Source organism: Pongo abelii, chromosome 6 (assembly GCF_028885655.2).
Source record: "Pongo abelii isolate AG06213 chromosome 6, NHGRI_mPonAbe1-v2.0_pri, whole genome shotgun sequence".
NCBI lineage: Eukaryota > Metazoa > Chordata > Mammalia > Primates > Hominidae > Pongo > Pongo abelii.
In genome coordinates this window covers 148,938,463-148,963,992 of record NC_071991.2, presented here as the reverse complement: position 1 = coordinate 148,963,992, position 25,530 = coordinate 148,938,463, and the positions used below count along the sequence as shown (strand labels likewise).

General features: G+C 40.9%; 1 protein-coding gene and 1 long non-coding RNA gene across 3 annotated transcripts in view; one reads left to right on the top strand and one right to left on the bottom strand.

The window, feature by feature from the left end:
* RHEB (Ras homolog, mTORC1 binding) overlaps positions 1 to 24,860 on the top strand; it is a 53,832-nt gene extending 28,972 nt beyond the window's left edge. Inside the window, exons 3-9 of one of the 2 annotated variants that reach the window (XM_054560006.2) lie at positions 5,601 to 5,693; positions 6,166 to 6,233; positions 14,082 to 14,164; positions 19,864 to 19,920; positions 20,053 to 20,100; positions 20,899 to 20,980; positions 24,358 to 24,860. In XM_054560006.2, coding sequence (XP_054415981.1) covers positions 5,601 to 5,693; positions 6,166 to 6,233; positions 14,082 to 14,164; positions 19,864 to 19,920; positions 20,053 to 20,100; positions 20,899 to 20,980; positions 24,358 to 24,450 — 524 coding nt within the window. In that variant the 3' untranslated portion in view covers positions 24,451 to 24,860. The remainder of the gene's footprint in view (positions 1 to 5,600; positions 5,694 to 6,165; positions 6,234 to 14,081; positions 14,165 to 19,863; positions 19,921 to 20,052; positions 20,101 to 20,898; positions 20,981 to 24,357) is intronic. The other variant, XM_024249592.3, reaches the window with a different exon arrangement.
* Positions 11,314 to 17,294, bottom strand: LOC129060518 (uncharacterized). Its single transcript, XR_008527322.2, has 3 exons — positions 17,155 to 17,294; positions 14,914 to 15,124; positions 11,314 to 13,616 (listed from the first exon to the last, which is right to left on the bottom strand). It is a non-coding gene; the product is annotated as an uncharacterized LOC129060518 (long non-coding RNA).
* Positions 24,861 to 25,530: the final 670 nt, after the last annotated feature.

The window sequence follows — 25,530 nt, the reverse complement described above, 5'->3', positions numbered from 1 at the left end:
TTGTTTTCAAGTACTTAAAAACTGAGAAGCCTTCTTTTGTGTAAAATAGCCATTGTGTATTCATGGAGGCTTTGAGTGCGGGAGGTAAATTCTGTATGTCTCCCAATTGGGGTCAAAGAAAACTTGCAAAAGATTTACCTACTTTACCCTGAAAGATTTTTCCTTCCATGTCTGCATCCCCTGCCATCTAGAAATTATTAATTCAAGTCAGTAGGAATCTGGCCCATTACTGGAATCTTCATATTCCAGAATCTGCTCCAAAACAGGAATGGAGCGCACAGTCTTCTCCCCCACACCCCCTTTCTCCCAGCCATTGCAGTTTCCAGGGATTCCAAGCTTGAAAGAATGAAAAACACTCCAGATCCCTGTTCCTTATTCTTACAGAAGCCATACTCCCACCCACATTTCTCTATACCCTTCTTTCCAGCCCTAAAGATTTGAAAGAGAAATGAACTATTCTGGGGTTGGATAGAGCAGTTGCAGCATTAAAAAGAAGCTGGCTCAAAAAGCCTGTTGACATTTTAGGCCATGTGCAGAAAAAAGCAGGGAAGACAGAACCAGCCATGACCTTTACTTTGTTCAGTTTTAATCCATGGTTTCAGAATATTCCTGATGGATTCTAGGACCATGAGACTATTTATTTATTTATTTATTTGTTTATTTATTTATTTATTTTTAAAGAGACATGGGTCTCACAGTGTTACCCAGGCTGGACTCAATATCCTGGACTCAAGTGATCCTCTTACCTCAGCCTCCCAGGTGGCTGGAACTACAGGCATACGACACTGTGCCCAGCTTTGAGACAGATCTTGATTCTAGGGATCGCTAAGGAGAATCTGAAACAGGGAAGCTGGTCTTTTCAGGCTTAGAACCCCAAGTGGGCCCTGGAACTAGGTTTCTCAGATTCTTGAGACTGGGACGTATCTAGGATTTGTCACCAGGAACACGTAGATTTAAACATGGGATTCATCAACACCTGATTGGCATATTAGACATGAAATAGGTTTCACCTGCCAGAGGCTTGCAAGAGAATCACGTGAATGCTTTGGCTGACAGTAAAGAGCTTGGCAAACGACAGCCTGCAGGCCAGAAAGGCCCATTACCTGTCTTCATACAGACCAAGAGCTAAGAAAGGTTTTTACATTGAAGCATAATATATAAAAGTCCAAAGAAGAATAATGTCTGACATGTGAAAATGATATGAAATTCAAATGTTAACCTCTATAAAGTTTTATTGATACACAGCCATGCTTGTTCCTTTACATGTTGTCCTTTACATGCTGTACAGTGGCAGAGTTGTTGAATAGTTACAGCAGAGACCAGGTGGCCTACGAAGCCTGAAATATTTACTAGTACTGTCTGGCCCTTTACAGAAAAAGTTTGCTGACCCCTCGCTTAAAATATTTGGCTGTCCTTTGTGTCCTAGTGTGCTGGTAGCAGAGAAGGAAACCTATTGGTTGATAAACTAACTCCAAGAATATTTTTGAAAGTAACCTTTCAAGATGTTATATTTGAAAGTAACCTCTGGATATCTACAGGGAGGAGTCCTGATTACATCCTATGATTTGTCTAGCTGGTCGTTATATAATAGTAAGCAAGTGTGAGGAGCAGATTAATGTGAGTGCTAGATGAACAAGCTCGGTTTTCTGTCCACTGGAATAAGAACATAAGAAAATCATCATCCTGGACTTTAATATTTGCTATACATAGCAATTTAGGATTTTAGATCCTTGAAGTAATAAGGTTCATTTTGGAACTGTATTAATAGAACAATAGAAGATTGTTTTCTTCGTAAGCTTTGCCTCTAAAAGTGGATAATTGTGGATGTATCCTCATGCCATTTCATACTGAGTTGGAATTAGCTGGGCTTGATGGTGTGTGCCTGTAGTCTCAGCTGAGACAGGCAGGTCACTTGAACCCAGGAGTTTGAGGCTGCAGTGATCTGTAATCATGTCACTGCACTCCAGCCTGGGCAGCAGAGCAAGATGTGGTCTCAAAAGTAAAAATTGAGTTGGAAGGAAAGTCATGGAGTTGTGTATCATGGAGCTATATATACATACATTTTCTTAGTAAGTAATGGATCAGAAGAAAGTCCAACTTATGTAACCTGATGTTATCTCAGAAACAAAGTAATATGACCCTACTTTTTTGAGGCTATCAGCATCATCTTTGGTCGTATTTTAAATTTTTTCTTATCTTACAGTTCAATAATGAAGACTTTTCTTTACCTCAAAAATGAATTCAGTGTACTTGTGTATTAAAGTCTGTAGGTAGGAGCAGAAATAAATATGAATATTTATCCATTAAAAATTCATGAGGCATGTTCAGACATTATATTCTACTTACCACACTTCTGATAACCTAACACAGGGCAGGAGCCCTTAGTCCACCCTTTCCTCCACTATTTTGTAGAAAAACATTGTTCAGTGATAACAATGAATAAGAAAGAAAAGAAAAGGTTATCATGAACTTGTTGCTAGCAAGATAAATAAGTGGGTGGTTTTATGATTTTAAAAAACTGCTCTGTAGATCTGGAAATAATTTAGTAGTTATTTTACACTTTATAATATTAGAAGAAGCTGTTATAGCAAACACTCAGTGGTGACACATTTCAGTGAAGTGTCATGGTGAGCAAAAATTCTGGGACTGTGTCATCTTTAACAGTAGGGGTGTAGGAGAATAACATCAATAAAACCACATTTTCTAGTTTGGGGAAATTTTAAAGCAGAAGTACTACTTATGCAAGTGTACTTCATTATCTACTGTAGTGTTAATCTAACAACTCAATACAAACTAAATTGATAGGCTGAAATTAAGCTAGTGGTAGTTTATAACTAAAAAGCAAGCATAGCAGCAATTTCTGACTTCTGCCATCTCAAGGTAGCACTGTTAGTGAATGACAAAGCGCCTTCCAGAAAGTTGGGAGATTGCAGTTAGTTGTTGCAGCATTCTCAAGGCACTGCGTCCTGGGTGTGGACTTCTCAGTAGGATATGAATGAAGACTCCTCACCACACTTTAGTAACACAAATCTTGCTTTGTGAACACCAAATTTTAGAAAACTCTATGACCGTGGTTAGTAGCATTTACTAGTAAATAGCTATTAGTCTACTTAGGAGAATTTCAGGGGTTTAGGTTGGAAATGGATTCTCCGGTGATTCAAAGAGGCAGGGAGAAAGGGGCTCAGGGAAAGTGATGTCAGAAGAAAGCAGCTTTCCACTTTGACATGAGGTTAAAATGACAGACAGTAGAATTATTTCCTAGTCTAGCCTATCTCTTATTATACCTCCCTTTTTTCTATAGTAACAAAAACTGGCAGTTTTCCTATGACAGCAAGATGGAAGATCTTTTTCATGTTACTGCTACAAGTAGGACAAGTTACATTCTTTTTACATGCAAAGATAGATGCAAATGTTTATTAATGTTTTTTTTTTTCTTTTATACACTATGTACAATGACATCTCGGTCTTCTTGGCCAAATCTTCTGCATTTTTTTGACTTGGCAACATGGGGTGCCCTGGTTCAGGCCTTTCCTCTGCACTTGCTCTCAAGTAATCTTCCCCTCTCTTCAATTTGCTGTTGACTCACCAGTGTGTATTCTCAGCCCCAACCTCTCCCCGCAGCTCTGGGCTTTATTTTATAATTTATTTTATTCTACATGACAAGGTCTTTCACTCTGTCCTTCAGGCAGGAGTGCAGTGGCATGATCATAGCTCACTGTAACCTTGAATTCCTGGGCTTAAAACGATCTTTCCTCAGCCTCACAAGTAGCTAGGACTACAGGCATGAGCCACCATGCTGGAGAAGTTTTTCCTTTTTTGTGGAGATTGGGTCTCCCTGTGTTGCCCAGGGTGGTCTTGAACTCCAGGCCTCAAGCAGTCCTGCCTGGGCCTCCCAAAGTGGGATTACAGGCATAAGCCACTACATCCTGGGCTTTTTTATTTAACTGCCTGCATTTCCCCTTCGTATTCAATAGGCATCCCAAAACATCCCTAAAACCAACTCTCATTTCCCTTCCTCTCCCATCCCTAGTATTCTTCCCCTAGTCTTTCCTGTAAGTGGCAACTTACAGAAGCTTTGGAGTCATCCTGACTCTTCATTTTCTTACATCCCACTTCCAGTCAATCAGAAAATCCTTTTGGTTCTGCCTCTGAAATACTTCCAGAATATCTCCACCTCTAATCCAGGCCAGTGTCACCTTCTATAGATTGTGATAGTCTGTACAGTCATGACACTGGTCACTATATCATGGGCTCCTGCCTGATATCCCTGGGACCATTTTTGTTATTTACAGCGTAGCCAGAGTGATCTTTCCTTGGTTTCTCCTCACATTCAGAGTAAAAATCCCAAGTTCTGTAGGACCTTCTGCCTCCTGTCCATCCTAGTTAGCTATCTACCGTTCTCTCTGAGCTTTAGCTGCATTGACTTTTTTGCTTTTTTCACTTGCTGTTTAACCTCTGCCTGGATGTTCCACTCCCAGAGAAGATACCCGACAGGGTGGGAGGGTACATGTGTGTGTCTATATCTTCTTTCCTTCCCTGGGATCTAAGCTCACTGAGTATCAGAGATTACAGCATCCCAAGCACCCACAACAGTGCTACTGGTGATAATAGGCACTCAAGAAATTGTTCTTGAATGAATGAATGAATGAATGAATGAATGATGTTTTCCTTTCAGTAACCTTGTCATCATAATTATACTTGATAACTGCAGTTACTTAGTTCTAATTGAAGGTCACTGGTTTTATTGCTCACCAGTGTTTCTTACATACTTCTCATCAAATCTGAAATACACTTCAGTCTTACCTGACTGAAGGTTTTCACACAGCTATGTAGTGACTGCACCCTGGCTGACAAGGACTGAAACCTCCAGCAGTGCAGGATGCATCCCAAGTTCAGAGAGAATAAGGTGTAAAAACAAATCTGAATTCTTTCTTAGAATTGATGAAATAGGTTATATTGGGTATCCCCCTAGCTTGAAATATTCCAATTCAGTTTCCATCTGATTTAACTGTTTCCTAAAAGTGATAACTTCCAGAACAGGTACAAGCATAATATAGTGTGGCCATTGATTTCATGGTGTGGTCTGTAATCTTCACTCACCTGACTTTTGGCACCCCTGCTTGTATTAGAAAAGTGTGACGCTAATATGGTTCTCCGTGATGATTGCTTGTCTTTCAGCCATCTTTTCTTTCCCTATGGAACTCATATAATTCAGATAAGATCTCCGATCAATCCTCCTTATTACTTAGAGTTTTCTCACATAATTTCCATTTGTCTGTGTCAGCTTTGCCTTTCTGCTGTGGGCAGAGTGGGACGTCTCTCAGTTGTATGAGGGATAGATTCTGCTGCCTGGCTCTAGTCGTATAGGACGGCCAGTCAGGAGATTGGAGGACTCATGGTGAGTCAAGATGGCTTGGGCGGGTATGCAAGATAAATCTGTTCCACTTCCTTGTCAGGGTTCCAGGTGGTTATTTTTACATTGTTTCTGTTAGTAGTTCTTTCCTCTTTTGTCTATATTTGCTTGAAGTCTGTCTCCCTCGAATTCTGAATTGACTTTTCCGGAAGTTATTCAAGTCTGATTTTCTTTCCTTCCTTGTCAGGGAAAAGAAGTTGTGACAAATTGCTTGGATCCTTAAGCTTAAGTGGGAAGGATGGCTTCAACACAGAACATCTGTTTCATTGCTGTTTTATCCGTCAGTAAAACTGTTACTTCTTTTATGTACTAAAAGTTCTTAGCACTTAACTAATATTAGCTCTTTGTGCTCTGATGCTAGACTTCCTATAAATTAATGGAAAATTTTTGTGGTTTTGGTTTATTTGAGACCTCAGACTTTACGTAGTATATTTCACTTTTTCACAAGAGGAAGGATTTGCCACAGAGCATTCAAATTACTATTATAGGATATGAATTGTTGCCTACTTTGTCTCTTTGAAAAAGAATCAAGGTTTACCAAGCTTGATTTTAGCCAGTCACTGTATTTCCTAGCTAAATAATGGAAGGAGGGGAGAATCTATACAAGTCAGAGAATTGTTCTTTTTTATTTCATGGGGCCTTTCTCTGAGACTGCTAGGGACTCTGTGCTTGATTGGTTGTCATTGTTCAAACTTCAAGTGGTTTCGAGTTAATTTTTTTAAACTAATGTTTAATTCCCTTTTTCCCTGTAGCTTTTACAAAGTTGATCACAGTAAATGGACAAGAATATCATCTTCAACTTGTAGACACAGCCGGGCAAGTAAGTGACCTCTGGTATCTCAGAATCTTATACAGCATATCTGACAGTCTTGGTCCTAGCACTGATTTTTAAAAGTACCAGCTATGCCAAGAAAACCCCTCATGTTGTGTGCAGACAGTCCCTGACTCCCAATGGTTTGGCTTGCAGTGGCTCGACTTAACAATTTTTCATCTTTACAATGGGTCCATTGAGGTATTTGATACATTTTCAACTCATGATATTTTTGGTTTACAGTAGGTTTATCATGATGTAACCCCATCGTAAGTCAAGGAGCTTACACAGACAACTAAATGTTAGTATGCTGTCTACTTGGTCTTTTCTAAGACATTTCTGGCAGTTTTCTTTTAATAACTTGTTTTTCTGCTTTAGAATTGCTTTAAATATGTTAACATTGTAAGGGGGTTAATACTTATTACAGGATAGTGGTTTTCTGTTTTCTAAACTTTAATTCTATATTAGAGAATCATATTAGTTGCTTTCTTTCTCTTTGTGATATGTGTTCTCCTACATTAGGGCAAAAGTACATCTTTTCTAGAGGAAAGGCGTAAGAGGGCCATAGGGCAGAAATTAGCTGATTTAATCTTATGAGGACCTGGGCCATAAAATACCAGTTTGATTGGAGTCCAGGCTCTGGTTTGAGTGTTGGCTTTAGTTTATATAGTAGAGTCTCTGGGTGGGTGGATTTGAGAGTGATTACTAGATTAGGGAGTTTCAATTTATTTGATAGACAGTAGATTATGGCCAAAAGTCAAATAATCCCCCCAGAAAGGATATTCACATGTCGGTTAATGTAGCAGGGATGTGTGGAATGGATCACCAGGGAATTGACTGGAAGCAAGGGGGAAAGGAGTACATGGAAGAAAGAAAAGCCCTTTTGACAGCTTAGCTGCCCCATTACCATGACATCCAGGCCTCCTTTTACTAGAAACCATTCTGTAAGACTGAATTTACCCTTCTTCACTGGAGGGTGAGGAATGTAAAGAAGCTGGGATTTCAGCTCCTAACTCCTGCCCTTGCAACAGTTTTTTGAGACAGAGTCTTGCTCTGTCACCCAGGCTGGAAGGCAGTGGTGCTATCCCACTACAACCTGTGCCTCCTGAGTTAAAGCAGTTCTCCTGGCACAGCCTCCCAAGTAGCTGGAATTACAGGCACGCCACCACACCCGGCTAATTTTTTATTTTTAGTAGAGGCGGGGTTTCGCCATATTGGCCTGGCTGGTCTCGAACTCCTGACCTCAGGTGATTCACCTGCCTCGGCCTCCGAAAGTACTAGGATGACAGGCATGCGCCACCATGCCTGGCCCACCCTTGCAACTTATAATCAAAGGATAAGAGTAGCAGGAGGGTGAGTGTAGTGTGATCTGGTTTGCTGTGTTAAATGGGGGCTATTTTTCTGGAATCTGGGGAAATTGGAGTAGACCCAGAATAATATGACCTGTCCCGTGGGTTTGGAATGAATTCCCTCTGCTTTGCATTTTGAAGTAAACATAGAAGGAAAGTGTGATGCCTTAGTGAAGCAAGAAGATAGCTGTATTGAGTGATGTTAGCATTGGAGGAACCCTGAGGTTTCCATTTTGGAAGCTTGGAAGAAAATAAATGTGTTTGGCTCTTTGAGCTTGTACACAGAGCTATAGCATGTGCCTTCTTCACTCACCCTACACACTCCCTGCTGGTGGTGAATGTAATGTGCTTTAGCAGTTAGATTCTTGATGCTTTCATTAGAGCAGAGCCATCCTAGGCTTTCACTCCCTGATACCTGTCCTCTTGACAGAAGAATAGGAGTTGGGGCTTGTATGGACCAGGGGAGCAGTAGAAGTCTCCGTTAGCGGGGCGGGGGCATGGCACAGATGACAAGGCTCATTAGAAATTAGTAGGGAAGGGAAGAGCCGCTTGAGTAGGAAATTGTGTTGGATTGTTGGGTTTTGTATCTTTCTTTTATAGTTAAGTTGACTATATAAGTTATTGCCTAAACCAAGACACTTTCAGAGTTGTGGGCTGGGGGTGCTAATAATAATTATGTTGGGACAACAGTGTAACTTAGAATGTCCTGGGCAAAGAAATACAGCTGTTGTGTTTATTGTGGGACTCTGACACTATCAAGACTTCAGTTTGCTTTTGTATCCTTATTTGGAATCTCCTTTAAGCTCCTGAAGACTGGTGATGAGAATGTAAATTGATAAATCCCTTTCATGTAATTTTACTGTGGAAACACGTTTTGTATCAGGCAATTCAGGGAACCAGTATTTCATAACTGTTTGGAGTGTAGGCCCTGGAATCACACTTGCCTGGATTTGAATCTTGGCTTTTGTTGCTAACCCAGTAACCTTAAGGAAGCGAATGAGGGCTGGGCATGGTGGCCCATGCCCTTAATCCCAACACTGTGGGAGGTGGAAGGATCACTTGAGCCCAGGAGTTTGAGGTTGCAGTGAGCTGTGATAGCACCACTGCAGTCCAGCCTGGGCAACACAGCGAGATCTCATCTCTTTAAATAAAAGGGTGAAGAAGTCTTTCTGTGCCTCAGAGCTTTATCTATAAATAGTGATAACTGGCATTGTTGCAGGATTGTCACACTGGGGTTAAAGAGGATGTGCTCTTTCTTTGTAGACCTTTAATGCTGCTGAGGCAAGTGTGACACCAGCATATTAACTGTGTTGACAGGCTGCATGGTGGAAATGCACATGTTCTTAACACTTGGAGAGCTGTCTTTGAAAAGATTTCTCTAACGAATAAATTTCTTTATATTGACTACTTATCAAGTTGGAATATGTGTTCCTCTGGGGTACTGTTTTGCCCTGGAACATAAATGTACACTCAGGTATCAAACAATTTAAAATATTTTAGTGATGTAGTAATACCAATAGTGAAACCAAAAGCACCAGTGTTTAGGAAGAGTGTATGATATGAGATAAGACAAGGGCAGTGTTTAGGAAGAGTGTATGATATGAGATAAGACAGGAGCAGTGTTTAGGAAGAGTGTATGATATGAGATAAGACAAGAGCAGTGTTTAGGAAGAGTGTATGATATGAGATAAGGCAAGAGCAGTGTTTAGGAAGAGTATATGATATGAGATAAGACAAGAGCAGTGTTTAGGAAGAGTATATGATATGAGATAAGACAAGAGCAGTGTTTAGGAAGAGTGTATGATATGAGATAAGACAAGAGCAGTGTTTAGGAAGAGTGTATGATATGAGATAAGACAAGAGCAGTGTTTAGGAAGAGTGTATGATATGAGATAAGACAAGAGCAGTGTTTAGGAAGAGTGTATGATATGAGATAAGGCAAGAGCAGTGTTTAGGAAGAATATATGATATGAGATAAGACAAGAGCAGTGTTTAGGAAGAGTGTATGATATAAGACAAGAGCAGTGTTTAGGAAGAGTGTATGATATGAGATAAGACAGGAGCAGTGTTTAGGAAGAGTGTATGATATGAGATAAGACAAGAGCAGTGTTTAGGAAGAGTGTGTGATATGAGATAAGACAAGAGCAGTGTTTAGGAAGAGTGTGTGAGATGAGATAAGACAAGAGCAGTGTTTAGGAAGAGTGTGTGATATGAGATAAGACAGGAGCAGTGGTCATATTAGCAGCCCTGTTGTCTTGCCCCTTCGGGTTATATTACAACTGGGTAAGAGTATTTGGAGAATTTTTGCACAAAATATATCCAAATTTAGCTACTTTAAATTATTTGTAGTCATTGCAACTAGTAGTTCTTGAAGGTTATGTTTACAGTTGAGAGACAATAAATTAAAGATGTGCTCTTTATTTACAGCTCAGGATGGTGACACACAGGCATGTCCTGCCATGGTTTCACCCTTCATTCTATTGAAAACTGGATGATAACAAACTCAGGTGTTTACTGCTCCAAGAGCTGCTTTATAAATTGGATGCACACTGGAGCTAGTTCTGGGATTAAGACTGGTAGTAGTAGGGTAAGATGATTAAGGGGCAAATTCTTTTAAAAGTAATCTATAGTAAATTTGTTCACTAGCTTCCACATTTCAGGAGTGAAATTGCACGCAGTGAATTGCTGCATAGCGGTGTTTGTTAGCAAGTTCTATTTACTACTTAGTAGTTTATGTCGGTACATCCATACCACTGTGGTTTAATAGTGGTTTAATTGCCCACCTAGGAATGATGATGAACATGGTTAAATACAGATTATTTTTAGATTGCATGAAATATTTTGGTTTTGCCCAATTTTAGGGTGAGAACATATACCCTAAATGAATTTTGGGGTAAGAATGTGAAGTATCAAGAAAAAAAAAAGTAGCCTCTTCTATATTAACCTTTTTATGCCTAGTGTTCCATTATTGGAACGTTAAGCTTGTGGGAGTTATTTATATCCTACTGCTCAAGGTCACCAAGGTCTGATTTTTCATTAAAAAAAAAATTTTGCAGCCTCCAGCATAAGTGAGTTAATAAGTTAGATTCACGCCTGTAATCCCAGCACTTTGGGAGGCCAAGGCGGGTGGATCACTTTAGGTCAGGATTTTGAAACCAGCCTGACCAACATGGTGAAACTCTGTCTCTACTGAAACTACAAAATTAGCCAGACATGGTGGTTCATGCCTGTAATCCCAGCTACTTGGGAGGCCAAGGCAGGAGAATTGCTTGAACCCAGGAGGCGGAGGTTATAGTGACCCAAGATTGCACCATTGCACTGTAGCCTGAGCAACAAGAGCGAAACTCCGTCTCAAAAAAAAAAAAAATTAATAATAATTAAAATTGATTCAATGACAATCCATCTTATAATGTAACCAAATTTGCTTTTTTGAAAATTAATTTTTTAAAAATAGGTGTAATGCACATGGTACAAAAATAAATAGTGCAAAAAGGTGTAAATAGTAAAACTTAAGACGTTCCTACCCTAGCTATCTAACCCCCCACCCGCACCAGCAACCACATTTACCAGTTTCTAGTATATGCCTCTAGGATACTTGATACATGAATATGCAAATATAGTTTTAAGCTTGGGTTTTTTGTGTGTGTGTTTGTTTTTCCTTTTTACACAAAAAGTAATACATCTCCATCTTGGAGATTATTCCATATCAATACCTATGGCCTCCTTTTTCCCCAAGGCTGCATAATATCCAGTTGTTGGGATATATATCGTAAGTTAACTGCTGATCAACGGTTAGACTGTTGCTGGTCTTGCTACCATCAGCAGTCCCTTAATGAACATCCCGGACGTTGTTTTAGACATAGGGTAATAATGCACATAGGAAAACTTCCTGGATGTGGGCTATCATAGGGTTACAGTTCATGTTCTTGCCAGCAGTGAATGAGAGTGTCTATTTCCCTACACCCTCACCAGCACTATGTGTTACCAAACGTTTTGGTACTTGCCAATCTGATAGGTGAAAAAAAGCAGTGTACTTTTAATAATGCACTCTTCTTCTTAGGAGGCTTTGATTTTTCCTATGTTAGAAGATGTTTGTATTTTTTCCCCCATGAATTATCCTGTCTGTGTGTACTCTGCCATTTTTTTTCTATTGTGTGGTTGGTCTTTGCGTGTTGATGTGAGATTCCCCTTGATAATGTGAAGAAATGTAGCATTTTGTATATGATCTGAGATGCACAGTTTTGTTTTCAGTTTGTCTTTTATTTATGGTTTTTGTTTGAGAGGTTTGCAGCCATGAAGAACTTTTTCACAGAGTTGAATTTATTTATTAATCTTTTTTTTTTTTTTTTTTTTTTTTTTGAGACGGAGTCTCATTCTGCTGCCCAGGCTGGAGTCCTGTGGTGCCATCTCAGCTCACTGCAAGCTCTGCCTCCCTGGTTCACGCCATTCTCCTGCCTCAGCCTCCTGAGTAGCTGGGACTACAGGCGCCCACCACCATGCCCAGCTAGTTTTTTTGTATTTTGAGTAGAGATGGGGTTTCACTGTGTTAGCCAGGATGGTCTGAATCTCCTGACCTTGTGATCTGCCTGGACTTATTAATCTTTTTTTAACTGATAATGTATTTTAAGCTCTCCCATCTATTGTACACATCGTTTTCATCTTTAAATCTTTGCTTCCTCTGGAATATGTTTTTGCCGAAGTGTGAATTGGAGTTCCAGCTTAGCCATTCATCCCCAGGTGGCTCTGGGCTTGTCCCTCTACTCTCAGTTGAGGGTTACTTTTGGTCCTTACTGATTGAAATGCCAATATTATCATGTACCTCATTCTCGTATCTGTCAGGTCTTTCTAGATTTTTCAGTCTGTTCTGTTTGTGAGCCAGTACAGTATTACTTATGAGAGCTTTATGATTTCTACTCAGCTGCCCTCCCAATTGCTATTATATTGCTATTATTCTTTCCCAGAAAGTAGACTTTAAAGGCCGGGCACAGTGGCTCCTGCCACTGCACTCCAGGCTGGGTGACAGAATGAGACTGTCTCAAAAAAAAAATCACACTGGGTGCAGAGGCCAAGGCAAGCGGATCACCTGAGGTCAGGGGTTCGAGACCAGCCTGGCCAACATGGTAAAATCCCGTCTCTACTGAAAATGCAGAAATGAAGCAGGTGTGGTGGTTTAGCCTGTAGTCCCAGCTACTCAGGAGGCTAAGGCAGGAGAATCGCTTGAACCTGAGAGGTGGAGGTTGCAGTGAGCTGAGATAGTACCATTGTATTCCAGCCTGGGCAACAAGAGTGAAACTAAGTCTCAAAAAAAAGAAAATCAGAATTATATCAGCTGGGGGCTCTTTCCTCCATTATACCTTCTAACTGGTGGTGTTTTACTCAGTGCTTCTTAGACATAACTTCTTTTTTCTATGTTTCCAGTTTCCCTTTAGGGAAAACAGAATTTTAACTTTGAACCTACTCTAGCTGAGCTAGTGATTAAAATCATTTGGGATTTTGTTTTTAATCTTATTTATTATATCAAAGAATTTATAGTAAAACTTAATTTTTCTTTTCTTTTTTTTTTCTTTAAAGAACTTTACCATAGGGCAGTAATTCTGGGCTGTCATAAACAGTGGTTATGACCATACTCTAAGTTTACAAAAATAATAGACTGCTGCTTAATCGTCTGGTACCATGATGTGATTTTTCCGTAATAGTGCTTAGGACATGTATTATGTTGACAATTTAGTTTCAACTAAGAATGAAATGTTTGTACCAGACAGTGGTGCGCGCTGTTGAAAACTGCACTGACATCAGAACTTTCTGTATGCTTTAATACGTGTATAAAGCAAAGTGTCATAACGCTGCTTTATAAAACTAAAGACTACTATAGTGTTGCGTAATAGGTACCTTTCTCTTTAATTCCTAGAGTTGCTCAGTAAATAACTCTCTTGGTCCCCAAAAGTCTGAATACCTCAATTGAACCTGGTGTTTTGATCCTCTTTTCTCTCTGTTTCTCTCTCTCCCTCTCTCCTTCAGATGCTGATGGCACCCCTCTAGCAACCTGTAGATTGAAGCTCAGGTCATTGTGACTGACATGCAGAGAATAAATCAAATAATATGACAGTTTCAAATATAAAAATACAGATTTATGGAATAAATCAGCAGGATTTATAAATGTCCTGAGGTCTAGAAGATTCTGGACTTAGTCATGCTCATCCCTTGTTTTGAGATCACAGAGCCAATGATTTTTGTGTTTCATCCATCCTCTTCTCCCAGAAATTATGAAGGTCATCAGACTTTCCCCTAAAGTTCTAGAACAGCTAGTCATTTTTAAATATTGACTTGAACCACATTATCACCTCCAAGCCATTCTTAAAGCTTCAGTTTGTAGGCTGTCTCTGGCATAATATTGTAATCCACTCTGTGTCTACTTTGATTTCTTCAGGTAATACATGAAAAACTTTGGGTAAAGGTTGTTTGTGATGCTATATGAAGACTACTCAAATATAATTTTTTTTCCCCACAGGATGAATATTCTATCTTTCCTCAGACATACTCCATAGATATTAATGGCTATATTCTTGTGTATTCTGTTACATCAATCAAAAGGTAAGACTCCTGCTGCCTGCTTGAGTTGATTGCTACTCATAGATAGCATTGATCCTTTTAAGGGACTGTGCTGGAATTATTAATAGTGACAATTAGAATTATTAGGCTACATGTTTTTTAGTGATTTTCTCGTGGAGCAACTGGGTTGTTGGGAAACATGGCCCACTAGATGTTCTGTTAGTTACACCAATAGGATAAAAGGCTCTTTCTTACCTCAAGCTGCCTAGAAAAATAGTGGTTCAGCATGATCTAAGCTTTTCTGCTAATTGAAATGGGAAATGCCTAAATTAATTTTACTTTGTGTGTGTTTTTACCATATTAAGGTGAAATAGACTTTCTAATAAAATGTGGGGGTTTGGGTTTGTTCAATATCTTATCCTTTGAATTTATGAAATAAGACCTTTTGGTAATAGAGTCTGACTTTACTACATAAAAACAGAGCCACTATTTTTATTAATAAGAATGGATATCGGTTCCTCTAGCTACGTATTTCATGTCATCTCTTATCGGGGGATGGCATGTATTATCAGGAGGAGCAGTGGTCTGTGTCTGTTAACAGAACAGCTGGCTGTATACAGCAGCAGAGCTCTGGGCATTGGTGACAGCTTATGTTTGAAGACTTTATGAAAATATCTGTGCCAGTGGAGGGCATTTGGTGGCTACCTAGCATCTATTGAGTGTGTGCGACATGTTAGGGAGTTTGCTATGCTCTTTGCCTACATATGATACATTACTTATTTCATCATTACCTTAATCCTTCATCAGAGATGTTTTATATCCCACTTTACGTGGAAAGAAACTGAGTGACAGAGAGCTAAAGCAACTTGCCCAGGGCTACATAATGACATTGCTGGGATTCATAGCCATCTCTCCAGTTCCACAGTCAAGGCTGACACTGTCCAGTAGAACTTACTGCGGTGATGGAAGTGTTTGCTATCTGTGCTGCAGGTGGCTGTTTAACTAAAAATGAAAAATGAAAAATTAAGCCTCCCTCGGTTACAGTAGCCCCATTTCAGGTGCTCAGTAGCCACATGTGGCTGGAGGCTGCCATGTTGGCCAGTGTCTGGGTTCCTTACCCCCACATACTCCACTGCCAGTGAAAATTCAGTCTGCTGCTCTGTGAGTGTTTACCATTTTTCTCCATGGCAGAGAAACATACTTTAGGGCGTTGAGTTCTAGCTATAAAATGTTTGAGTACCATTCTCGGCCATTCTTATAAACAGACCCCATACTGTCAATCCCCGAGAAAGTTTACACCTGAATCAAAACCAAGTACCAGAATTATGTGTTCCTTAAGGAAAATTGGGAAACTGTGAAAAATAGAAAGTGGGGGTGATCATTCTTAATCTAATTACCTAAGTATAGATACTGTTAATATCTTGGTATATGTTTTTTCTGGTCTTTGTTTTAGTCTGCATGGATTGTTTTAACATCCTTTTATTTGCTCTCTGAACGCTGTTTTATGGTTTATATTTTCCATGTTTTTATATTTTTACTTACCATGTAAGATATATTTTTCCATATTACCTAGTATTTGAAATAGTAAATGGCTTTATAATATTTCATGTTCAATGATAGATGGATATCTCTCTTCCTGTTTAATGTATTTATATTCTTGTCACTAAAAGCAATGCTTGGATTGGATTTTATGCTTAAAACCACTGTGTACTTAGTATTTGGAAACATGATCATTTTCTTACTGACTTATAAGAGCACTTTAAATAGTAAAACTATTGGCAGTTTTTGTACAAAGATTTTCTTAATTTCAAATTGTATATTTTTAAAATGTATTTACTGCCACGTGTAAGGCCTTGTCCAGAACAAATTTAATGTACCAATAATCTAATGAATGTTGGAAGTTCATGTTTGTTTATGAATTTCCATTATTTTACTAATTTACTTGAAAAACATGATTCAAAGATTGTTTTGTTGTTGGTAAGTATAATTTTATCCTAGCTGATTTTTAGAAAACAATGTTGGTGTTTCTTTACAAATTGTTACTTTGAGGCATTAAAATAGTAGGTAGAAAATTTTCTTAGTGTATCCACTGATTTTTTTTTAATCTCTTTTTTGGTGGGCACAAATTAGATGACATTATAGAATCAAGTTGAAAACATAGCATGTGTCACTGGGGAAATTGAAAAATACATTGAGCTGGATTAAAAATATGAAAATGTGCTCACCAAGGACCTTATGTATTTGAGAAAACATTGGCCTAGTGCAAAGCAGAGGACAAAAAGCTTGGTACTGTGTCTTCTCAGCGGCACTGTTGCAAGTTTTGACCAAGTTTCTCCTTACTAAAATGGGTGTGTTTTGTTTTATTATATGCCTTTTACCTTAGTAGCTCATAGTTTAATGAGCATTCTCAAATCCCAAACATGAGTGTGAGAAGAGTGGTGTTTTGTTTTTTAGAAACCTATATGCTGAATACACAAATATTTATGAATATACAAGAAATATGTCAGTAAAACTTTCTGAATCAACCAGTTTGTTGATCAGAATTGTCTAATCCTTTTTATTGAATTTAACCTCTATCTAAATGATAACCATTTTCATTATTTGTGAAATAAAACAGAAGTCTCACATTATTCCTTTATATCATAAAACCCCTGTAGAATTGCTCTTTCTGAGTAAATAAAGCGAAAATACATCCTATTTCATAATTTCTAGAAATGGAAAAAAGAAACCTGCATTTGAGAGATGTGAGATTTGGGTTTTCATTTATCCGCACTAACAACTTTGGACAAGTTACTTCACAGTACCTTTGTCGCCTGTAAATTGGGTATACTGATATAGGAGTAGACCTGTCTTATCTGAGGCAGCCAGGTTAGTTACTTTAAAACATTAGTTAAGGGCCAGGCGCAGTGGCCCACACCTGTAATCCCAATACTTTGGGAGGCCGAAGTGGGCAGATCATTTGAGGTCAGGAGTTCGAGACCAGCCTGGCCAACATGGTGAAACCTCATCTCTACTAAAAATACAAAAATTACCCGGGTGTGGTGGCGGGTGCCTGTAATCCCAGCTGCTCGAGAGGCTGAGGCAGGAGAATCTCTTGAACCTGGGAGGCGGAGGCTGTATCATGAGCTGAAATCATGCCATTGTACTTCAGCCTGAGCGACAAAGCAAGGCTCTGTCTCAAAAAAACAAAAAACAACATTGGTTAAGGGAAAAAAATCAGAAAGGTGATGGCAATCGCCAGTGTTTTGTTTTAAAGCATAAATATACATTCAGTCACTCACCTTGTGAAATTTTCAAATTGTCGTCTTTGAATATGAGCTCACCCACTGACCACACCCACCATTTGTCCATTATGACTTCTGGTTCGGTTTCTTCCCAGTGAGGTGCTTGGGAAACAGTCTACACCTCAACTATTCAGATTGCTGTGATTTTCCCCACCAATCTTTTTCAGTTGGTTTGGCACACCTTATTAAGGAGCACCGTTTTTAGTAGATCAACCCACAGTATTCAACTTCTAGTTTTCAGACAGACAAAAACTCTGTCTACACATATTTCAAAAGTTTGCAACATAAATTATGACTATGATGAATTTAACTGGCATAAGCAGGTTTGGGAACAAATGGGGCTGTTTTAAATCACGCCTTTTTTTCCTAGTAGCTCGTAGTTTAATCAGCATTCTCAAATTTCAGACGTGAGGGAGTATGAGAAGAGTGGTGTTTTGTTTTTTAGAAACCTATATGCTGAATACACAAATATTTATGAATATCCAAGAAATATGTCAATAAAACTTTCCGAATCAACCAGTTAGATTCAGAAAATCAGTGATCTCAAGAAATTTAGCCACTTAGGACAGCACACATTGATGATCTCACAGTTTTTGTGGGTCAGGAATCTGGGTGTGGCCTAGCTGTGTCCTCTGCTTCAGTCTCTCACAGCCACAGTGTGGGTATCAGCAGGGGCTGCAGTCCCATCTGAAGGCTTGGCTGGGGGGATATGTTTCCCAGCGTGTTCACGTGGGATTGAGTTTCTTGCAAGGTGTTGGACTGAGCTTCTTAGTTCCTCGCTGGCCGCTGGCCTGAGGCTGCCCTCTGTCCCCTGCCAGGTGCTTCACTTCACTGGAGCAGGTGCACAAGAGAGCCAGAGGATTTCCTGCATGACAAGCCACTGTCATTTATAACCTAACTGCAAAAGGGACATTCCAGCACCTTTGCCATATTCTGTTCATTAGACGCACGTCACTAGGTCCATGTAGGGGGATGACACACAGTGTGGCCACTAGGAGAGCAGGAGATCTGGGAGCCGGCTCCAAGCTGCCTGCCACACAGTCCTAGTTCTTTCAGCTGTTTCTCACGTGACAGGGTACTGTATTTTTGCCCAAGTGGCGACACTTTTAAATGTAGGCAAATACAGCATGCGGAGGAAACCGTGGTTCTGTAATGCAACCGCAGGTCCTTAGGACACCCATATCCCATTTGTTGACCCACAGTGAGCTTGTAGGGGGGTTAAATTTCATTTTTGTTTTTATCAAATGACAGCACACATCGTGTAAAATAGCACAGTGTGTAATTCATTCAACAAGCTAACTTGTTCCGAAGCTTGTGATGCAACCATGAACAAAGCAGACAAATCCCTGCCCTTGTGGACTTATTATTTCTGGTGTGGGAGACAAACAGTAAAACGACACCATGTGAGATAGGATGTCTGTGACCATGCTGCTAAGAAAAGTAAAGTGCGGAAGGGTAAGAAATAGAAAGGGAATTTGTAATTTAGGGTAAACAGAAGAGGTGTAAGAAGTGACATTTGAGGCTGGGTGTGGTGGCTCACGCCTGTAATCCCAGCACTTTGGGAGGCCGAGGCAGGCGGATCACGAGGTCAGAAGTTTGAGGCTTGAGAGTCACTGGGGCCGAGTAAAGATGGCCACCCCTCAGAGGATGTTGAACGAGGCACCGTCCATCTGCTGCAGCAGAGTCCTCTGGTTGCTGTGCTGAGCGGGGGTGGCGGGGAAGGGTTGGGGCTATGGCACTGATGCAGGCAGACTTGGGCCAGGAATTCACACCTCAGCGGCAGCAGTGGAGGGGAGTGAGAAGCCGTCAGATTCTAGGTAGGATTTGAAAGTAGAGCCAGTGATGTGCTGGCAAATGTTTGCATGGGTTTTTTGGGGGAGGGTGGAAAATGATTTGTGGCCATTTGCCAGCAGTCAGTGGTAATAATAATCCTGCTGTGGCAGATTTCAAGTGATCATTGTGACATCTCAGATGCCCTTCCCGGTGAGAGCCACCTCCAACCTAGAGTCATCGGCTCATTGATCTGATTGAAAGCCAAGAGATAATGGCATCACCCAGAGAATGTATGTACCTAGGAAAGAAAACAGGAGCAGGCTGAGTGTACTAGGGCACTCTAGGAAAAGCTGTTCAGGTTGTAATGTAAACAGTTGGTTCTTTGCTGAATGAGTTGGGTGATTAAAATTTGCATTTATGTGGTTTGTCAGCCCAGTGGTAGGCTTTCCATTTGAATGCCTTACCTGTTTCACTTTGAATATCCTCAGTCAGGGTTGCTGAGTGTCAGATGTATGCACATGTGAACGGATTGCTAGGAAAAAACAAGAGTTCTTTGTGTTCAGTTTATGTTATGTTAAAATGGTGAGTCTGTGACATTTTACATTTTTCCAGCTGGCAACATAACATACATTTAAAAACTTCAACATTAAAATGGATGTCTAATTTATACTTTTTGTTTTATAGTTTTGAAGTGATTAAAGTTATCCATGGCAAATTGTTGGATATGGTGGGGAAAGTACAGTAAGTAGTACCATTTTATCTGTTTTATCTGTTTGTTAGAGAAACTTCTTTTAATAGTATCTTCTGAGCAATACAATCTGGCACTGACTGGGTTTTTTTTTGTTTGTGTTTTTTTTTTTTTCATATAAATAGAATACCTATTATGTTGGTTGGGAATAAGAAAGACCTGCATATGGAAAGGTATGTAGCTTTTAAATGATTAGTGATTTATAAAGTCAAATCTAAGATGATTTAGTCACTGAAGTATCATTTTAATTATTGTTCTGATGTCAAGAATATTTTTAGCTGTAGCATTTTTATCTGTTCAGAGGTGTTATGGTCGTGTGCAGCAGAAGCAAAAGTGGAATAGAAATCTCACATTCCTCTAGAAAAGAGAGAGCAAACTTTATAGGAAACTACCTTTAGGTTATCTACCACTTTGCATAAAGCAAATTCTAAAAAGACATAGTGCTCATTTATGCAGCAAGCGGTTTTTGAGTACCAGGGTTTGGGATTACAGTGGGGAGCAAAGGAGGCAGATGTCCAATGCCCAGGCAGCTTCATGTCAGAGAGGAAGAGACTCTACAGCCTGCACGCAAGAGAATTGAGCAGAGGAAGAGACTCTACAGCCTGCACGCAAGAGAATTGAGCTTTCAGGCTCTTTCACAATTTCCCCTGGCCTTGGGTGCTTAAAACCTAGCTGTAAAATAGTCAATTGTTACAGATACGGGAGTACTGGAAAATAGGATCATGTTCTCTGAGCTGGAAGGTTTGCTGGAGCATGGATAATCCCATAAGGCAATGTCTATTCTGTTCCCCAGCTCAGGCGTAATTAAAACACTCCTGTGTTACATTCTTGATGCTAATGTTAGGCCAGGGCATGGTTCTGCTTCATGAGAAGGAAATTGACCAAAATGGAGCCTGTTTCATAAATCAATTATACATGTTTTATATAATGAAGAGCAAAGTACTTTAACTAGAATTTTATTTTTCCTTTAGGGTGATCAGTTATGAAGAAGGGAAAGCTTTGGCAGAATCTTGGAATGCAGCTTTTTTGGAATCTTCTGCTAAAGAAAATCAGGTAACAGATTCTATAAACCTCATTTTGCATTGCGTTCTCATCAGTCACAGGGATGTGTTCCTTGCAGTTGGCATTTGACCTCTGTCTTGATCACTCCTGTGTAACATTTCGCCTTCCACTATTTCTAATACCAAGCTTTGTGTTGCTTTAGGAAGATACTACTTAGGTGTTTATAAATTCAGTCAGTATTCTACTTACAGTGGAACCTAGGATATTTGTAGGATAAACAGAAACTATTAGTAAAGGAAGTACTACCTTTTGTAAACATATATTTTTGTTTTGTATTAATAGCTGGTACAGAAATAAGTCCATACAGGGGAAAAAAAAAAAAAAGAAAAAGAATTCTATCACTTTAGTACTAATTTTGTAACTACCCACCCCCTGGCTTTTTTTCTGTTAGATGAAACCAGGTCAGACGTACATGTTAATTTTGAACATAGAAATGATTAAGAACCATCTTATAAGCATTTAGTAGCAATTTCACCCTGCAGATGTACCTTTAAAGGCATGTTCTGGGAAGGATGGAGATTCTGCTTCCGGAGGCTTCACAATCATGTATGAACCTTTTTCTTCCATTGCTTTAATTTAGACCTCCGGCACCAAGCTTGTCTCCCGCCCCCAGTGCGTTTTTCACCTACATATTTTTCTTTGCTGCCCTTAATTTTCTAAAGATACACATCTGATGGTATCATCCTCTACTCAGAAACTGTCAGTGAACTGCCCCTTCTGTATAGAACCCTTCGCCTGGTCCTGAGTGCAGTCAGTAATTTGTTCTTTTCTAGTTTCTTCTCTCACCACGTTCTTGTACTTTCCATCACATCAAACTGCTCCCTTCCTTAAACACACCATCTCCTGTCCACCCCACTTTCAAAATGTCTCACCTTTCCTCATGCTCCCCTCCGGTTTAAAATAGCCCTTCTCTAAGTATCTACTTATGTTCATGTGGGGTTTTATATTTTGAATGTGTTTTCAACATGTGGTGGTGTTTGATCCTCAGGTAAGATGACTTGGTTTTCATTTCTCTGAGGAAACTCTAGTGTAGTAGGGTGGTGCCTCCTCCCTGGGAGGGCCGGGAGCCAGCAGCCTTAGCACTCTTCCTTCCCTGCTCCGCCCCTCTCCACATGACGGAGGTTTGTAGTCCTCAAGGCCCCACCTAGATTTCACCTTCTTGTTGACCCCCTCTGGATCCATCTAGCTGAAAGAAATTGTGGTTTCTTCTCTTAGCCCTCTTAATTTGTTCTGAGATCTGAGTCGGTATCATTTATATAAATATCCTTCATAATGTTCAGCACAGTGGGTTATCCGTTAGCCCAAGTATCCTGCGATAGTCAAATTGGCTTTGTCCTGTGTTGGGATATGGAGGGATAGTGAATCCATGTGGTTATGTCCTCTTATGTGCGGATGAAAAAAATTGAATAAACAGATCCGTGCAATTGGTTCCCAAGTTCCAGAAAGCAAGGGATTTATCAAAGTCAGCTCAGTTTCTGAGTATACACAGAATTCAAATAAGAATTGAGATAGTTAAGAGATACCTATATTTTAAAAATTGAATTAAATCAATCCATTGAATGCCTACGGACTGTATCCTTCAGATCATGTAGTTAAACCGCCTCATTTTAGAAGTGAGGAAATTAAGTTTCATTCAGAGAGGTTAAATGACTTTTCTAAGATCACCCACTACCTTACATGGTATAAGAACTAGGACTGAATTGTAAATCTCATCCACATCTAGTCCTTTTTTCTCTACACACTGCTTCCTGTCAATCAGGTGATCCAGCTGGTGACCTAGATTAGACAAGCGGGGTGGGACCTGGGGTTAGCTTCGGTTAACTAGGAGGACAGACACCTCATTCATACCAACAGGACAGAAGGCTGAGGATGGGAGCCCACATTCAAGTGGGTGGGTCAGCTTGGTGGACGGAGGATGTGGAGTTCTTTTGTGAAAGTGGCGTCTGTTTTCCAGTGAAGTGTGTAAAACAAGGCTTTCAGCTGAGCATAAGGATGGGGAACATTTGAGGAGAAGGGACAAGGCATGGATCCTTTCTCTGGGGAGGGCCCAGATCCAGGGATGCAGGCGGGTGGCTAGGCAGCACCAAGCATCTGCGCCAGGTTCCTGGTCATGGGTGTGAGGTCAGCAGTGAGCGGTGTATGTTGTCCCTGGGCAGCGTTTACGGTGTGGCCACGGGCACCGTGCCAGTGACATTTGGTAGGGAAGGGAGTTGAAGTACAGTGGCGCCATGGTGGCCTGCTGAGTCTGAGCTGACTGAGAGGGAAAGGAGCAGCAAGAAGTGGTTAAGGGACAGGGGAGATGTAATAATAGGGTCAGCAAATCAGGCCCCTTGTGGGGCTGAGAATTGTTGCTTCAGGATAGCTAGAGAAAGAGAGCTGGGAAGATGGTGTGGTGGGACGCTGGCAGTTGGTGTGTTGTGGTTTCGTGGGATACTGGAAGTCACTGGAGTGATGGGGGAGGGGGATTCTTGGTGATTAGGAGAACTGGGCACTTCCTGTGGGGCTTCTGAGAACAGGGGCAGTTTTTCATGACCACAGGACTGCGTTTAAAGGACAGGGTCTGGGAGTCACGGTGGCTCAGGCCTGTTGTCCTGGTGCATAAGGAGGCGAGGCTAGGCGTCCGAGGCCAGCCTGGGCAACATAGAAATGTCCAATCTGTATAACACAAAAATAAATAAATAAAGGACAGGGTCTGACAGTTCTCCTCCCCACTCAGTGTCGGAAGAGTTCCTGCTCCAAGTGGCCGTGATTCCTCTCTGTGGTGAAGGACTGGTGGGGTTGACCCTGGGCTGGGGCTGAGGTTGAGGGCAGGAGACGAGAGGCCAGGAGATAGGGAGGGCAGTTTGTGGATTGAAATGACCGAGAATTACACCGCAGAGGTGTTGGAGGCTGGCATTGTGGCATCTCAGGAGCACGGAGGGTGCCTCCCCCACTTGAGGCCTCTTGGTGTCAAGGATGTGAGAGGCAAGGGCTGCTGGGAGAGTATGTCCCGTGGGAAAGGAGGAAAGATAGTGCCAGAAGTGAAGAGGGACTCTGAGGTCCAGAGGACACTGGGGTGGGGGTCGTGGGGTGGAGTGGGACAGGAGATGGTGGTGAGTCTGGGAGTGAGGACTCTTCGGGCGTCTCCTGGTGCCTGAAGAAAACAGGGTCAAAAGCACAATCGGAAGCTGGTTATGGTCTGGGTCAGGAGGGATGGACAGTGGCCTTACTGGGCGTTGGGGGGGCCCTGAAGTTCTGGGGCTCACCAGAACCCCTCCTCCTCCACCAGTAGGAGGGCAGGGCAGGCGGCACGCCCTCCTCAGTCCGTAAAATACTCTCGGAGTTCGGCTTCACGCTAACACTGTGATTGGGTTTCTTTCTCTTTTCAGACTGCTGTTGATGTTTTTCGAAGGATAATTTTGGAGGCAGAAAAAATGGACGGGGCAGCTTCACAAGGCAAGTCTTCATGCTCGGTGATGTGATTCTGCTGCAAAGCCCGAGGACACTGGGAATATATTCTACCTGAAGAAGCAAACTGCCCGTTCTCCTTGAAGATAAACTATGCTTCTTTTTTCTTCTGTTAACCTGAAAGATATCATTTGGGTCAGAGCTCCCCTCCCTTCAGATTATGTTAACTCTGAGTCTGTCCAAATGAGTTCACTTCCATTTTCAAATTTTAAGCAATCATATTTTCAATTTATATATTGTATTTCTTAATATTATGACCAAGAATTTTATCGGCATTAATTTTTCAGTGTAGTTTGTTGTTTAAAATAATGTAATCATCAAAATGATGCATATTGTTACACTACTATTAACTAGGCTTCAATATATCAGTGTTTATTTCATTGTGTTAAATGTATACTTGTAAATAAAATAGCTGCAAACCTCAGTCCTTTGTGCTACTTGATGTGGCTTTCAAAGAAGAGAAGCCTTGTCCTGAGTTTCTCACTTGGCTTCAGGAAGGCCCCAGGTTGGATTCCAGAAACCAGTGAAGATGTGGCCACAGGAGGAGGTGTGCTGAGGTGGCTGCTGACCGTGGACCCCCTGCGCAGTGGCCTGCAGATGTTGGGGCTGGGTTACAGCTGATTGAAGCTGAGTGGCCCTGGGGGTTCTGTGAGGGGAGTTCCTCCCCAGTGATGAGATTCTCTCCTTCCACCCTCAAATCCCTAAACCTTGACTGAAATGCTCCGTGGTCGGGAGCCTGGTCAAGGAGGAGCTGCTGAGAGGCATTGTTCGCCCTTGCTCATAGCTTAGCTTGATGTGCGTGTCAGACAGGAGACGATTGAGAAAACAGCCTTGCCTGTCACTGTCCTGGAACACCCTGGAGTTTAGTGTTATGTCAGGGTCTTGGGAGCCTCCTTCAGACCCAGACGACGGGCCTCCCTCTGTCCAAGGAGCAGCTGTAAAGGAGAAGAGGGATTTCATTTGTTTGGTGGCTGTTACCTTGTCTGTAAGTCAAACTTGGAGTTGAGCAGTGCTTTTTAAATGATTCCCTTTTGCAGCTAAAATTTCACAGGGCTATTTCTAATACATAAGCAAATGTTACCATTGACTTTATT